This window comes from Nelumbo nucifera, chromosome 5, assembly GCF_055504915.1.
Source record: "Nelumbo nucifera cultivar China Antique chromosome 5, China Antique-T2T, whole genome shotgun sequence".
Taxonomy (NCBI): domain Eukaryota; kingdom Viridiplantae; phylum Streptophyta; class Magnoliopsida; order Proteales; family Nelumbonaceae; genus Nelumbo; species Nelumbo nucifera.
Window position 1 is genome coordinate 23,317,237 of NC_142653.1, and position 17,600 is coordinate 23,334,836.

General features: G+C 41.1%; 1 protein-coding gene across 1 annotated transcript in view; it reads left to right on the forward strand.

Annotated features, from left to right (window-relative positions):
• LOC104595812 (exocyst complex component SEC3A) overlaps positions 1-17,600 on the forward strand; it is a 97,119-nt gene that overhangs the window by 21,210 nt on the left and 58,309 nt on the right. The window contains exons 6-7 of the mRNA XM_010256716.3: positions 13,015-13,160; positions 13,247-13,364. Of these exons, the coding sequence (XP_010255018.1) occupies positions 13,015-13,160; positions 13,247-13,364 (264 nt within the window). The remainder of the gene's footprint in view (positions 1-13,014; positions 13,161-13,246; positions 13,365-17,600) is intronic.

A 17,600-nucleotide genomic window follows, 5' to 3' on the forward strand; every position in this document is an offset into this window, starting at 1 on the left:
CCATGTTGCAGGCAAACTATACGTGGTCCAACTTCCAAGAAGAACCCTTGTGTTGTAAGCTTGATAGATTCTTATTCTCTTCAGACTAGGAATCGACTTGGAGAGGATTGGTAGTAAGGGCTTTCCCTAGACCTACATCAGATCATTGTCCAATTAGGTTATCCCAAGAAAACTTAGGAGGGGGACCTTGTCCTTTCCGCTTTGAGAACATGTGGTTGCTTCATCCTGATTTTATATAAAAGGTACACTGGTGGTGGGAAGAAGACCAAGTGGATTTCAGGTGGAAAGGATATAGGTTTTATAAAAAGCTACAGGCTCTGAAAGCTAGAATCAAAGCCTGGAATAAGGAGGAATTTGGGAGAGTGGAAGAAAGAAAGGATTTGATCTCTAGGAGGATCCAAGAAATTGATGTAGGTGAGGTAGAGAGAAGGATGATAGTACAAGAAAGAGAAGAACGATGGAAGTTGATACAGGAATTGGAGGAAGTCATTAGGAAAGAGGAGGTAAGTTGGAGACAAAGACCTAGGTGTAAATGGATAAAGGAGGGAGATGGGAATACCAAATACTTTCATATGCTAGCCAATGGAAGAAAGAGAAAGAATACTATGGAGAGACTGGATTGGAATGGAGAAGTGATTACAGGAGAGGTGGAAATGGCAAGAGCCTTTGTAGAACATTTTAAGTCCATTTATGACAGCCCAAGAAGAGAGAGAGAGAGAGAGACAAGACATCCCTGACTTTGATTGGCAACCGGGTAACAGAGATCTGATGGCTGCACTAGAAAAGAATTTTGACATCCAAGAAATAAAAAATGCTGTATTTTCAATGAAAAGATCTAAAGCCCCAGGCCCAGATGGTTTCACAATGGCCTTCTATCAAGATTGCTGCAACATTATAGGTGGTGACTTACCTTCCCTGATTTCCCCAAACCAAGGAGCGTTTGTGTCAGGAAGACAAATTATTGATCAGATCCTTATTGCCAATGAATGTGTGGATTATAGAAAAAGACAAGGAGAAAAGGGGCTGATTTTCAAACTCGATTTGGTGGGTTGGGGTTTTTTGATTGAGGTGTTGAGAATGAGAGGTTTTGGAGAGAGATGGTGTAATTGGGTAAAGGGTTGTGTCTCGTCTTGCCACTACTCCATCTTGGTAAATGGGGTAGCCAAAGATTTTTCCCCTGCAAAGAGAGGTCTAAGACAAGGGGATCCTCTTTCCCCTTTCCTCTTCACTCTTATAGTGGATGTTTTGAGTGCCCAGATCACTAGAGCTGATGCTAGTAACTTGCTTAGAGGGTGGAGAGTAGGGAGGGAGGAAATAGTTGTTCCCATCTTCAATTTGCTGATGACTTGATTCTTTATTGTGAAGGAGACCTTGACGAGATGGATGGAAAACCTGAAGGTGTTGGTAGAGAATTTTGAAAAGGTCTCCAACTTGAGGGTAAATTGGAATAAAAGTTGTGTGGATGGTGTCAATAGGCAAGAAGCAGAGGTGGCATCTTTGGCTAGATCTTTAGGTTGTGAGGTAAGTGATTGGCCTCTAAACTACCTAGGCTTATCATTGGGGGGAAACCCAAGGTCAAAAAGTTTTTGGTACCCAATGCTGGAGTGATTTTTTAAGAGATTAGTAGGTTGGAAAAGGAACTACATTACTTTAGGGGGTAGAATCACTGTACTTAAGTCAACACTAGCAAACTTGTTGGTGTACTTTCTGTCTACCTTCAAGATGCCTGTTAAGATTTTAAATCAGATGGAAAAAATAATTTGAGATTTTCTTTGGGAACCTGGTGATTCTAAAAAGGATCATAGGGTAAAGTGGGAAGTGATCTCTAGAAAGAAAGACAAAGGGAGATTAGGGATTGGAAATATCAGATTAAGAAATACAACATTGTTAGGAAAATGGTTGTGGAGATTCCCCAAGGAGCAAGAAAGTTTATGGCACAAGGTGATGAGAAGTGTTCATGGAATGGCAGCAAATGGATGGGATGTTGGGATTGACCCTAGGGCTTCTTGCTCCTCCCCGTGGAAAGACATTGTTGGTGTACTGCCTGCGTTCTCAACCTTCATAAGGTATGATGCTTGTTTGGGTAGTAAGGTACTTTTTTGGGAGGATGTTTGGATTGGGGACTCTCCCCTTAAGGATAGATTCCTGGTCATCTATTCTCTGTCTTTGAAAAAACTTCAAGTTATTTCTTCCTTTTGTGTCTCTGAGGATTCTTGGGATCTAGGGCTAAGAAGAGGAATGAGGGACTCAGAGGTGGGATGGGCAGATAATCTGTTTTCTCTCCTCAATTCAGTTTTCTTGGACCCTTCTTGTCCTGATAGTAGAATTTGAACTGAAACCTCTTCAGGCTATTTTTCTTGTTCCTCCTTCTTCAATGCTTTGTTGCCCCCTTCAAACCTGATTACACCTTTTCCTGTTAAAGAAATTTGGAGTGCTCCAGTGCCTCCAAAGGTAAGGGCTTTTTGTTGGGCTGTGGTTCTCCAAAAAATTAATACCTTGGAAGTGCTTCAAAGGAAAAGACCAGGTTGGTGCTTGTCTCCACATGTTTGTAGCCTTTGCTTAAGGAATGGTGAGACGGTAAATCATCTATTAATTTCTTGTCCCTTTGTTTATGGGATCGGTTCTCCTCTCTCTTTGATTGCAGGTGGAACTCTCCCTTAAGTGTAGAGGATCTTTTTGACCCTTGTCTCTTCTGACAACCAAAGAAGAAGGGAAGGGTGATGTGGAGAACAACAAGGGCAGCTATCCTGTGGGCAGTTTGGGAGGAGAGAAACAATAGGATCTTCCAAGGAAAAGAAAAATCAGCTCCTGAACTTATTGAAGGGATCATCATCAAGGCTATACATTGGCTGAAAACTCTAGATCTGTTCAAGGACTACTCTACAGATGACTTGACTAGAGGATGAAGTATAATAGCAGGGTCTTCAGTATCTTGTTCTACCCTACAAGTAGCTTGGTTCCTTCCTTTACATTGGACTGTGAGATTAAACTTTGATGACAGCTCTGTGGGGAATCCCGAACTTTCTGGAATTGGGGGTGTTTTTAGAGATGAGGGAGGAAGAATATTAGCTATATACTCCGGTCCAATAGGTGTGGGGGATTCACTTAGAGCAAAAGTGCTGGCCCTCCTTCAAGGGCTCAAATCGGCAAAGCGTTTGAGTATGCAATAGCTAGAAGTGGAGGGAGACTCAAAGTTAGTAGTAGGGTGGGTGCAAACAAATAGTCTGGGAATTTGGTCCCTAAGACAAGTTGTAAGAGAATTATTGAGCCTCACAAGGGAGCTGGGTGTAGTTGTTAGTTGGACTAGAAGGTCAGCAAATGCCTTAGCTAACTTACTAGCAAAGCAAGGGGTGAATAGAGAGAATTTGTTTTGGGCTGTGTTGTAACTTGCTCTTTGTTTCAGGGGTCACCTTGTCCTTCTGTAGGTGATAGTTTGTAAATTCTGATGTTTTTATTTAATGAAAGTTATTGTTTCCTATAAAAAAATGTCACGAAACAAGTTGTGGATTTGAATTACTTGCAAAAGCAGGGCTTAATAAGTTAGTTAGAAGTGTGGTAAAAAAAATCAATGTTAAGAATCCTGAGATTCTGAGCTTCTGGGAGCTCAAATGATTCTAGAGAAGTAGGACAATATTCTGAGACTTTAGTACCATGAACATTTCATCTTAAACAATACAGTTCAGATTCAGACCATCACATTCTGTCTTACTGGACCTACAATCATTAGAAGATTTTCATTATCCAACTGATCTTGTAAGAAAGGATCCTTGTCTTGGAACTTGGAAGTTGTTCTGCTTGTTCTCATAATCCACCTGAGTTAGGGAGATGAACATCTAGCTCCCCAATCAAGTATATTCCTTTGTAGTCCATTCTTTCTCAATTAATAATACTCTTGTTGTTAATCATCCAAAAATAAAAATGGGAAAGTTGAGAACTTGGCCTTAGGTAAAATATTATAATCTTAGTTGGCTGATCAATAAAAACTGTTCAGTTGCTTAAGAATGAAACTGTTACTTGGAAGGTATTAGTCACCAATTGTGACGAGTATTGAGACCAAACTTTGATGAAATTAGGGATGGCAATTTTCCCCATCCCAGTCTGGTACCTGGCTTCCTTGACCCAATGGGGTCCGGGATGGAGATTACCTTGGTGAGGATGGGGGCGGGGATGGGAGTGAATTCCCCGCCCCACCTTGACCCCGATTATATATATTAAATATATACATATATTATATTATTTATGATGTTATTTATATTATTTATATCAAATTATATTTAAAATATTTTTTATATTTTAAAAATTTCCCTTATTTTAAGTAAATGTATTTTTTTTCTAAAAATAATTTTAATTTAAAAATTTCATGGATTCGGGTCTCCGATGGAGTGTCGGGGATTGGGGATAGAGAGTCATTTTTATTTATGATGGGGATCGGGGTAGGGGATGGGAAAGATGCTCCCCACCCCAAACCAGCCCCATTGCCATTCCTAGCTGGAATTGGGGGTGTGATTAGATAGATGGACGGTATCATTTGTTGGGCATTTACGTTTAGTGGGCCGATTGGGTATGCTACTCTATGAAGGTCGATGTTTTGCCTGCTCTCACTAGTATTCACATTGCTAGAGACTTGGGTATTCTGAACTTAAATATTGAAGGAGATTCTGCAAATACTATCAAATGGTTAGGAGAAAAGGAAGGGGGTCAATCCTAAGAAAGGAAGCTTTTGGAATCCAGTGGTGGAAGGATATGAGAAGATACTTGCTTCCTGGAAGAAGAATTATCTTTCTCTTGGGGGGAGGATCACACTAATTAGGGCTACCCTAGCAAATTTACCCATCTACTTCTTGTTAGTGTTCAAGATTCCAGCATAGGTGTCTAATATGGAAAAACTAATGAGGAAATTTCTATGGGAGCCGAGAGAGGAAAAGAGGGACCATAGAGTGGCTTGGGAGGTGGTGATCAGAAACAATAAGTTAGGAGAGCTTGGGATAGGTAGCATTAGGAAAAGGAATGCAACTTTATTGGGGAAGTGGTTATGGAGGTTCCCTTTAGAGAAGGAGAAGCATTGGGCTAGAATAGTGGCTAGCATTCATGGACTCGAGGACAACGGATGGGATCCTAGAATTCTGGCAAGGACTGCAAGCACTTCACCTTGGAAAGCCGTCCATGATCTGTTACCAGCCTTCTCCCCTTTGATTAGGTATGATTTAAACTCGGACAACCTTATAAAGTTCTGGGAACAAACTTGGGTGGGAAATATCCCTTTGAAGGACCAGTTTCCCTCTTTGTATGCTCTTTCTGACCTAAAAAATGAGTCCATTTCTTCCTTCATTGTCCATTCAACCTCTAGCTCTGGGATTGGGTGGAATTTGGGGTTGAGAAGGGCTGTTAGGGATACAGATATGGACAGCACCTTGTCTCTGTTGGGTATTCTTGAAAATGTGTTCTTGGACCCCACAAAGAAAGATGCTAGAATCTGGACCCCATCCCTTTTGGGCTCTTGCTCTTTTGCCTCTTTTTTAAAAAGCTTAACTTAACCTTCTAGCCCTTTAGTTTTTCCTTCCTTGTGAAAGAGATTTGGTATAAGCCAATTCCTCATAGGGTTGAGAGTTTTTATTGGGAAACTTTCCTGGAAATAATCAACATTGGTGATTTGCTTCTAAAAAAGAGACCCAAGACTTGCTTATCCCTGCATAGGTGCATTCTCTGCAAAGCTGACGGGGAGACTGGTTATCACCATTTAGTTACTTGCCATTGAATGTGTCTTCTCCCTTTTTGGGTGTAGGTGGAATCCCCTATTGAATGTGCAAATTTTATTTTACTCTTTTTTCTTTTTTTTTTTCTTTTTGATCAGTAACCAAAGTAGATTTCATTACTTAGAGAAAAAAAGATAATTTTATTCCTCTTTTTCCAGGTGGTATCTGAAAAGAGGTAGGATTATGTGGAGATGCTTAAGGGCTGCTGTATGTTGCTCCTTGTGGGAAGAAAGAAACTCAAGAATTAAGTGGCTGGCAAAGGATATTGAAGTTAAGTACAACTGGGTTAAAAGAACCGCAAATGCCTTTGCTGACGGGCTAGCTAAGCAAGGGGTTTATAGGGCTTCATTGTTTTGGGCTTCTTTCTAATTCTGTTTTTTGCTTGTGGGGGAGTTAAGCCAGTTTACCTCCCTCTGTTTGATTGTAATACTTCCTAATTAGTTCCAATGAAATTCTGTTATTGATCAAAAAAAAAAAAAAGAAAGTGGGGAGAGATTGCTAGCTCTGCCCAGGTTAGAACTGGGCTAAGTCCTTCCTGGACCCCTCCCCCTACTGGTTATATAAAGCTGAACTTTGACGGCAGTAGTAGAGGGAACCCAGGGAAATTTGGTATTGGAGAGTATTCAGGGATGAGAATAGGATTGTATCAGCCATGTTCTCAGGACTAGTTGGTGTAGGTGATTCCCTCAGGGCTGATATTCATGCGGTATTGGATGTGTAAAGAGACTGGGCCGAATGGGTCCTAGTATCTTCTCTTGTAATATCTTTTCTTTTATTGTTGGCTAATGGGCCTGTTATTTCTTTTTGTTTAATCTCTTTATGTTACTGCCTGGCTGGCCGCCCACTTAAGGGCATACTCCTCATTACTCTAACTTTAATTCTTAATAAAAAAAGGATTAGAGGAGAAAGGGAAGATAATTCGATTCTTCTTCTTCTTCCTTCTCTTTTCGCCATCTTCTTCTCTTGTGTTGCTGCTCTTACTTCTCTTCTTCATTTTTCTTCTAATCTTCAAATTTACACCTAATATTTGAGGACTGATTTACATCTTGGTATCAGAGCAGGTCTATTTCTTCCTTTTTTTTCTTTCTTCTTCTTTTCCCATACACCCTTAGATTAAGAGAGTGTATGGAGAGATATATTCTGTATAGTTCAGAGGATCTCTGGCCTAGTTGGTAGAGGGTTTGGAGAGTTTAAATCTGACTGGATATTGCCAAGAAGCGGTGCTGTTCTGTTGCTACCCAAAACCCTAGCGATTAGAGATTTTCGAAGGTACAGGTAAAGGTGAAGCTTTGGGTGTGGCGCTCTGTGCTTGGGAGGTGTCTTGTGACTCCTAAAGGAGGGCGGTTCAGGTTTGGAAGAGATTGGGAAGTTCTGGTAGGAGCGGCTGCATCTTCTCTCTTCCTCCCCAACAGCTGGGCGGAGTAAAACCCTAGTTTTCAAGCATCTGGGTTCTGGTTTGACTTCAAGTAAGTTTATATAGACAAAATTTCTGGTTCTTTGATTTTCGTTTGATTAATGGAGCCGTACGGAAGTGAGTTCAAGCAAGTGCCGGTTTCAGGCCTTGGCTCGGTAGATTCCGTTTTGACTGGTGTAACCACAATCAAGTTAGATGGGACAAATTCTCTTGTTTGGGCACAGTTTATAAGAATTTATGTCTATAGTAGAGGAAAACTCGGGTATCTCACAGGTAGTAAAGTGAAACCCGAAGAGACAGACCCTGAATTTGAGAAATGGATGCAAGAGAACTATACTGTCATAGGATGGTTGGTCAATTCTATGCAACCTCATATAAGTCGGCATTATCTCTGGATGTCTTCGGCTAAGGAGATATGCGACAGTGTTACTGAGACCTATTCACAGAAGTTGAATGTAGCCAGAGTCTATAAGTTGAAAAGTGATGTGAAGAACCTAAGACAGGGGGAGAAGAGTGTAGCAATCTACTACTCTATACTGAAATCCCTATGGCAAGAAATTGATGTTATGGAGACAGTTGTATGGGAGAGTAAGAATGATGCTGAAATGTATAGGAAGTTGGTGGGGAGAAATAGGGTGTTTGAATTTCTCACTGGATTCAACCCTGAGTTTGACATCATTAGGCAAAATATCCTGGCCAGAGATGAGGTTACTCTTTTCTAGGCATATGCTATGATAAGCAGTGAGGAGAGTAGGCGGTAGGTTCAGTTGCAGGGTCTACCTATAGAACACTTTGCACATGCTGGAATAAAGCCAAAAGGTCCTACTGAGAAAAAGGAGCAGATATGTGAATATTGCAAGAAACCGAGGCATACAAATGTTGCTACTCTAAGAAGGGCAGTCAGGTAGGAAAGCCTAAGGCAACTAATGTTGCTACAGTACCTGAAGGAGGAAATAAGGAGAGTGAAGAGAAATCAACCATTGAGCAGTTGGCAGCAATGAAGGCGGATTTTGAAAAGTATGGGAGGCTACTAAATCACTTGGAAGCTACTGTTTCTTCATCTCACTCTTCCAGCAACAACACATCATCTTCATCAGCATTTGCTCACTCAGGTATTCGTGCTTCTACAAATCATGCTTCAGTTTCAGGTAATCATAAAATCCCTTGGATTATTGATTCTGGTGCATCAGACCATATGACCAGCCTGTCTAATCTCTTTTGCTCATACCACCTTCTCTCTGGCAAAGAGAAAATATCCCTTCCTAATGGGTCTCTTGCTCCCATCTCTGGTAAAGGAGATATAAAGACCTTTGACACCCTTTATTTATCCTCTGTCCTTCATGTCCCTAAACTTAACACAAACCTTTTATCTGTTACCAGCTTAACTAAATCCATGAATTGCAGCATAACCTTTTTTCCCACTCATTGTGTTTTTTAGGACCTGCAATCTCAGAGGATGATTGGGAGTGGCCATGAGGCGAACGGAATATACTTGCTGGACACACTAGATCGAGCTTTGGGACCACCTCATGGAGTTGCCTTAGAGTCAGTTTTGTCAGAGTCTGTTAACAAAGTCTTGTTATGTCACTTTCGGTTTGGTCATTTGTCATTTTCTGCTTTGAGTCATTTGTTTCCAGATATGTTTAAGGGAGTGTTTTTATCGAGTCTTCATTGTGAGTTGTGTGAACTGGCAAAGCATTGTAGACATTCTTATTCAGTAAGCAATAAAATATCTTTCTCCTTTTCATATTGTTCACTCTGACGTGTGGGGGCCATATCATTTGCCAACTGTGGGGGGCTATAGGTACTTTATCCTTTTTATTGATGACTACTCTCGTTACACTTGGATTTATCTCATGAAATCCAGGGATGAAGTACCAGCTATTGTGCAAACATTTCATGAACTCATCCTCACCCATTTAACACTCGTATCAAAATATTCCGTTCTGATAATGCTAAGGAGTATTTTGAGAGAACCCTCTCCACCTATCTTGAAACTTTTGGGGTTATTCATTAAAGTTCTTGTTCCTACACTCCCCAACAAAACGGGGTGGCGGAAAGGAAGAACAAACATGTGGTTGAAGTTGCCAGATCCCTCTTGTTTGCATCCCATGTTCCTATAAAATTTTGGGGAGATGCTGTTCTTACTGCTACTTTTTTGATCAACTGTATGCCCTCCTGGGTCCTTGACTTCAAAACCCCCTTTAGCCTTTTCTTTCCAGATGAGGATATTTTTTCTCTTCCTCTCCGTGTTTTTGGGTGCACTTGCTATGTGCATATTCACAGTCATCAAAGGCACAAGTTTGAACCTAAGGCTCATAAATGTGTTTTTCTGGGATATGCTTCCACACAGAAGGGATATTGTTGTTTTGATCCAGTTTGTGGAACTTGCTTTGTATCTCGGTATGTCACCTTTGCTAAGTTGACTCCTTTCTTTAGCATTTCTCCTGAGGGGGAGAAATCTGAAGAGCCCTTTGCTATGTCTCCAGCTATTCCTCTTCCCGTTCCTCTTGAGTCCTATCATGAGGTGTCTACTTCTCCCACTGGACCTACCTCCGATATTCCTATTCCTCCTCCTCCACCTCATTCTCCTATAATTCCTCCTCCTCCTGTTCTCCAAAGGTGGTACCAAAGGCAGAGATTCAGACATGGGCAGGTTGTTTCCATTCCTACAGAAGGGCCTCTTGCTCCTCCCATCATTACTGAGGTAACAGGTCAGCCTTCTTCTGACCCATCTACAGCTTTCCCAGACCTTGACCTTCCTATTGCTCTCCACAAGGGCAAGCGGAAGTGTACAGTCCATTGTATCTCCAAACACTTGTCTTACAGCCTTCTCTCTCCTTCCTACTACTCTTTTCTTGCATCTGTTTCTTCCCATGTGATACCCAGGTCCGTACCGGAAGCCTTATCTCAACCTGAATGGAGGGATGCTATGATGGCTGAACTGGATGCTTTGCATAAGAACCATACCTGGGATATTGTTGACTTTCCTGAAGGGAAGGAACCAGTGGGTTGTAAATGGGTGTTTACCCTTAAATATCACTCTAATGGCTCTATTGAGAGGTTTACGGCTAGGCTGGTTGCTAAGGGCTACACTCAAATGTATGGCATTGACTATCTTGAGACATTTGCTCCTGTCGCTAAGATGACCTCAGTCAGGGTTTTGTTATCTCTAGCCGCTACTTTTGACAGGCCCCTACACCAGTTTGATGTTAAAAATGCCTTCTTGAATGGAGACCTGCATGAAGAGGTCTATATGTCTTTGCCTCCAGGGGTGTATGGGAAGGAAATGCAAGGCAAGGTGTGTAAACTGCAGAAATCTATTTATGGTCTCAAACAGTCTCCTCGGGCTTGGTTTGAGAGGTTTAAGGCTGCTCTTGTCTCCTTTGGCTACACACAAACTCAATCTGATCATACCCTGTTCTTGAAGAGAAATGGCTCTCTGGTGACCTTCCTGATAGTTTATGTTGATGATATTGTGGTCACGGGTAATGACACTCAAGAGGTCAGTAAACTAAAAAGGTTTCTCAACTCTGAATTTGAGATCAAGGATTTGGGAGATCTTCGGTATTTTTTTGGGCATTAAAGTTGCTAGATCTAAGGATGGTATCTTCATTTCTCAGCGTAAATATGTCCTTGACCTCCTTGCTGAGACTAGTAAACTTGGAGCTAAACCAATCTCCACTCCTATTGATCCTAATCATAAGCTTTCTGCTACAGATGGTGAGCTTTTATCTGATAAGGGGGTGTTTCAGAGACTGCTCGGTAAGTTGTTATATCTTTGCATGACTCGGCCAGATATTTCCTATGCAGTAAGTGTTATTAGTCAATTTATGCATTCTCCCAGAGATACTCATTTAGCTATTATAGAAAGGGTTCTGTGTTACTTGAAAGGTACTCTAGGGAAAGGTATTCTGTTTGCTAAACATGGACACATGAAGCTGGAAGCTTTCACTGATGCTGATTGGGCAGAATGTATTGATGATAGGAAATCCACCTCAGGTTATTGTGCTCTGGTCGCTGGGAATATTGTGTCATGGAGGAGTAAGAAACAGTCTGTAGTTGCTAGATCCTCAGCTGAAGCAGAATACAGGGCAATGGCACATGGTGTGTCAGAATTACTATGGCTACGATCCCTTCTAGAAGAATTGGGGGTTGACTACGAGAAGCCAATGATGCTCTACTGTGACAACAAAGCAGCTATCAACATTGCACATAATCCTGTTCAACATGGCAGAAATAAGCACATTGAGGTTGATAGACATTTTATAAGGGAAAGAGTTTCCTCAGGAGAAGTTTGTTTGCCATTCATCACATCAGATGAGCAGTTGGCTTATATCTTGACCAAGGGAGTTCCAAGAGGGAAAATGACACACTATATAAGCAAGCTGGGCATGATTGACATCTATGCTCAGCTTGAGGGGGAGTGTAAAGAGATTGGGCCGAATGGGTCCTAGTATCTTCTCTTGTAATATCTTTTCTTTTACTGTTGGCTAATGGGCCTCTCTTAATGGGCCTGTTATTTCTTTTTGTTTAATCTCTTTATGTTACTGCCTAGCTGGCCGCCCACTTAAGGGCATACTTGTCATTACTCTAACTTTAATTCTTAATAAAAAAAGGATTAGAGGAGAAAGGGAAGATAATTCGATTCTTCTTCTTCCTTCTCTTTTCGTCATCTTCTTCTCTTGTGTTGCTGCTCTTACTTCTCTTCTTCATTTTTCTTCTAATCTTCAAATTTACACCTAATATTTGAGGACTGATTTACATCTGGATGGAGTCCGAAGGGCAAAATAATTGAATATTAGGAGGCTTGTAGTTGAAGGTGATTTGGAGGTGGTAGTAGGGTGGCTGAAAGAAGATAAGACTGGGTTGTGGAGCTACAGCAATGAAAAGAAAATTTTCAAGTGTCTGGCTAAGGATATGGAAGTAAAGTACAGTTGGGTGAAGAGATCTGCTAACTCTTTTGCTGATGGGTTAGCCAAGCAAGGGGTGATTCGGGAATCTATGTTCTGGGATCTTTTGTAATTTTATTTTTTGGGGGCTTTAGCCTTTGCTTGTGGAGTTAAGACAGTTTACCTCCCCCTGAATGTAGATCTGTATTGGATTCCAAGGGATCTAAACTGAGTAGCAGATGATGATGGTCTAGTAAAGTTTGGTTTTCATTTGGATGCTTTGTATGGTGATAGATATCTACCTATGTAGCCTTATTTGGCCTTCTTTTGTTGCTTCCTTGCTTGTACATTTTCTCATGTACTGCCTTTTATTTTAATGAAATTCAGTTACTCTCTCAAAAAAACATACAGAAAGCAAAATAAAAATGCTAATTCTTGTACCTGTATCCTTACCTTTTCTTTTTCATTGGAAAGGCAATTAACAAAATATAACCTATATTAAACATATGAGCTAGGCATGCAAACACAAGCCTATTTCCTAGTCAAACTATTCACCTGGCCCAGCCCAGATACAATAGCAGATCCATGTACCAGAACCTGAAGCAGATAAACAGACCCATATATCAGACCTACCCAACCTATTCTTTGACCAGATGATGCAAACCTTAAAAATTTCCTTTTCAGTTCCTATTTCAATCATGGGTTGGTTTTATAGATATTACACTTTGAGAATACACTGTCCAATTTCCATTTCATTACTTTATACGATGCTTAGGTATCTCATGTTGACCTACTAAATCGTAGAATTATTGTCTATCAATCTGGTACATTTTGACACTTTACTTGTTTAGATTTGTGTATATCATAAGAATTTTATCATTGAATGGATTTCTTTTCTTGTTTTTTCTTCTAAGAAGTCCTCTCTTAATTGTTAATTCATGCTAATCTTGTATAGGAAAATACATCCACTGTCACCACTCAAGCAAATACTCAAGATGGGCCTATCGCAACCATTGTGACAGAGAATGACTTGAAAGTAACTGTTGAAAAAGACCTTGTCTCACAAGCTGAAGAAGAGGATATGGAGGCCCTTCTTGGCACGTAAGTATCAAATCATCAAAGGATCAAGTCTTCTACGTGTCTCTTCCTTTAGCTGGCTTATGAAGTTCTGTTGCTATTATATGCAGGTATGTCATGGGTATTGGGGAAGCAGAGGCTTTTTCTGAAAGGTTGAAGAGAGAGCTACTTGCTTTGGAAGCAGCAAATGTGCATGCCATTTTGGAAAGTGAGCCTTTAGTAAATGAGGTAAACCTAATATAAAATATTGTTTTTTTGCAAAAGGTAAAGTAACTTGTATTGATATCAAAATATATACCGCTGACCATGAACAGAGAGATTCTGTGCATTAGCCATGGGGCTAGTTACTTACTCCCAAAGAAGTCTACATTCAAAAAGAGTGTCCTTACTCTCCATAAAAGACTCCATGAATGGACAGTCAGGCCCTAATAAATTCAAAAGAAGAATTAATCACAGCCTCAACAGAATTTTTCTGAGATTCAATGACCCTAGTGTTCCTTTGTAGCCAGATTGCCCATATGATGGCTAAAGGAACTAAAGACCAAACCAATCTGCTTTCTTTTCTCATGCCTTGAACCTTCAACTCCAAAAATGAATCAGAAACAGACTCAGGATAGCACCACGATAGCTGAAAAGATCTTTGGAACTGATACCAAATTCTGCTAGAGAATTCACAATGCAGAAAAAGATGGCTAGAAGATTCTTGCCACTGCTCACAAAAGGGGCAGAGGGTGCTGTCTAGAACCAATCCATGCCTAGCCAGATTTTCTTTTGTCAAGCATTTGTCCAATATTACTACCCATACATCTGTCCCTCTAGCCAATCCATGCCTAGAACCAATCTGCGTACATCTGTCCCTCTCCAAACCCCACATTGGCAGGAGCCTCATGCACTGGGCTGCCCTTTTTTACACAACTTGATATTAGAGGGAACCATGTTGCACCAAACAGCCTGTCAGGGAAAAGGCCCATCACTTATTAGGCCTGTGTAAAAAGTTACTCAGAAGGTACCAGAATGCTGCCACTTCGAAACTCAACAATCCTGCTCCTCTGGATTATACCCCTGATTCTGAACCAAATATAGTAATTCAGAAATCTGGCCAGCTCCCAGTCATTGAAATTTCTTGTGAAAGCGGAAGCCCAGACTAGGTTACCCCCAATAAAACCATAAAAATCAGCCACCATGGCATCTTTGCTAGCTGCCAAAAACAAGGAAGGAAACAGATCTTTAAGAGGAACATTAGAGCACCGGGGATCCTTCAAAAAACTCACCCTGTTATCAGTACCTGCTTTATATTTGATACCTCTATGAAATGGGGGTACACCTTGCAAATATCTTTCCACACTCTGCAGCCATAGGATAGATGAGGCACCTCAGCATCCCATGCATTTCTCTGCACACCATGTTTCTCCATAATTGAATTCTTCTACAAGCCATCAGATTCAAAAAAAAAAAAAAAAAAAAAAACAAAAAAGCCAATGCCACCTTCCCAGTGGTGATAGGTTGAAATGCTTGACTCTTCTAATGCCCAGGCCACCACAATCCAAAGGTCTAAATACCTGGTTCCAATTAACCAAATGAATTTTAGAAGTATCCTTTCAACTAGACCTAAGGAAATCCCTCATAGATTTGTCCAAGTGCTAAGCTACCATTGCTGGAATGGGAAAAAAGAGATATGAAATATATTCCCTCAGAGGTAGTTTTTTGCCTGGTCCGCTTACTTGAATAAGATCCTTACTAAGGACAACCTATTAAAGAGAGGAATGGTGACTGATTCAGCAGAATGCTTTTTTGTAATAGGGTGGAAGAGTCAGTAAATCATTTGCTATTGCATTGCGATTTCACTTAACAACATCTAGGTGAGAGTTTTCAAGATTTTTGCTTTCAAGGGATGTTGCCTAGCATCAGTAGAAGACTTTGTGAAAGGTTGATAGATCAAGGGATTGAGTAAGAAAGGAAAAGTTGTTTGGCAAATGGTTCCAGGCGCAGTCTTCTGGGTTATATGGCAGGAAAGAAATTTAAGGGTATTTTAGAACAAAAGTTGTCAAATGGAGGTGTGGCAGAAATTAGTGGGCAAACTGTTCTCCTGGTCATTAGCTCAAATATGACTGGATAGATCAAATTATAGCTCTCTTTTTGAGTTTGAAAATCTTACTGTAAACACAAAAAAGGATAGTGGCCTAATTTTATCTTTGTTTTTCTTGTTGTACAGCCTCTGGTTGTACAGAGATCTTATTTTTCTTTTTTTCTTTTTTTTTCTAGTGAATATACCTGTTCTCCAAAAAAAAAGAGACATAAAATAAGCTTGCAAGCTAGCAAGAACACTTACAATTAGTGTGAGATTGTCCCCTTCTGATAAATATCTTTCCTTCCAAGATGCCGATTTTCTGTCCATTCACTCTACTGCAGGATCCCAAATTCTTTTAGAAATGCATTTTGCGCCTAGTGGCATCCCCACGTATTTGGGAGGAAAAGAGCCAATGTGACAGCTCAGTTCCTTTGCCAAAACATCAATATTGTCAATACCACTGTTTTCTTGGTAGAAATCAAAGGAAGAGAGGGAAGAAAGAAGATAGAAGAGAGAAGAGAAGAGAGGAACAGAGAAACAAGTGTTTGGGAGTCAAGAAGTAAGGCTGGCAGCATCAGCTGTCTTATTTATAATAGGGCAACCCAACTAATAATAAAAGTTAAGTATAATGACAAAAAAAGCCCTTACAGCCAAGTACAAGTACTGTTATCACTCCTCAAGTTGGGACCAAGATGTCAATCATGCCCAACTTGTCATACAAGTCACTATGCTGCATGTGATGTAGGCCCTTTGTGAAGACAAGGTTGGTTGCAACTTCTCCCTGATAGTTGTCAACTTCAATATGTTTTGTTTTATCATGGAGGACAAGGTTGGTTGCAATATTGATAGCAACCTTATTGTCATAATACAATGACACGGAACTATCAACTATAATCCTAGTTCGCCCAACAAGTTCTTTATCCACAAAATTTCAACAATTCCATGAAACATAGCTTTGTACTATGTTATGGGCCCGGGTGTAGGATCTCGTCACGGGTCAGTCCACGGGGAGAACCTCTAGTTTCCCCTTGCCCCTCCCTTTGCGTGCTGACCCTATCGTGGCGACCTAAGGGGTGATTTGTCCAAGAGATCACCCTAACTCTCCTTTACTCTTCTCTTTGACTGAAATTTTAATGCCTTTATTCAATAATAGTGGCTCCTTAAATAGGAGATTACAAGAGTCTTGCTCCTAGGGAGACTCCTTGCTGAATAGGGAGACCTCCAACTCTATCTTGATAAGATAAGACTGATAAGATAAGATAAGTCTCTCTTAATCCTAATCTAATAAGATAAGATAATCTCTCTTAATCCTAATCTAATAAGATAAGATAATCTAATCTACTAACTTAATAAGATAAGAATAACAAGATAGTCTAATCTAATCTGTTGAATGGATAAGACTGTTGTTGCCGAATTGGATAGGGTGAGAACACCGGATCATTGCTGCTGCTGCTGCTCCCAATACGCATCCACATCATTACTCCCCTCTTGGACTACAAGCTTGTCCTCAAGCTCGAATTTAGGATGGGTGTCGGGAAACACCGTCAAAGGAATCCCGGATAGGTGGAATGACTTTGTCCTCCTAGATCGGGTTCCAATGAAGAGGGTTCATCCTCATCTTCCTCTTGTTTCACCAGGAGGCAGAAAAGTCTCTTGCACTTGTGCCCTGCTGAGTAGAGTTCATCGCAATTAAAACATTGTCCCCTCGCCCTGCGTTCCGCCATCTCAGCCCTGGACAAGTGCTTAATTGGGGGTGCAACGACGTTGCTCCCCACACTGGATGCTGATCTGGAATTGTTGCTTGTCTGTGGCTTCCGTTCTTGGCTGGCTGCTGAATATGGAGCCATTCCGAGTGGTTCCGGGGATGCCCATGCTGATGGAGGCCGCCCCATACTGAAGGTTCCGCGGCTGAGTTGTAGTTTGCGTTCGAAGGTGCGAGCTATATTCATGGCTGTAACCAGGTTGGGGGGATTCTGCATTTCCACGTCCACCCGCAGGGGTTTTGCTAACCCAGCGGTGAACATGTCTACCTGCTGATCCGGTCGCACTGAAGATGCCCTCGCGAGGAGGGTCTGGAATTGGCACTGGTATTCTTCCACCGTGCCGGTTTGTTTAAGGTTAATCAGCTCGCCTAAGGGGTTGCTTGTTAGTGGGGGCCCAAATCTAAGAAGGCAGTGGGACTTGAACTAGGTCCAACTGAGCCCCGGTTCTTCCTGTTCTAATCGATAGAACCAGAGTTGCGCTTCCTCTGTTAAGTGAAAGGTGGCTAGGCTTACCTTATCCCGGTCGTCTGTCCGTTGATTTCGAAAAAACTGCTCGCACCGGTACAGCCAGCCCAAGGGATTTCCATTGCTGTTGTACGATGGGAATTCTAACCTGTTATACTTGGGGATGAT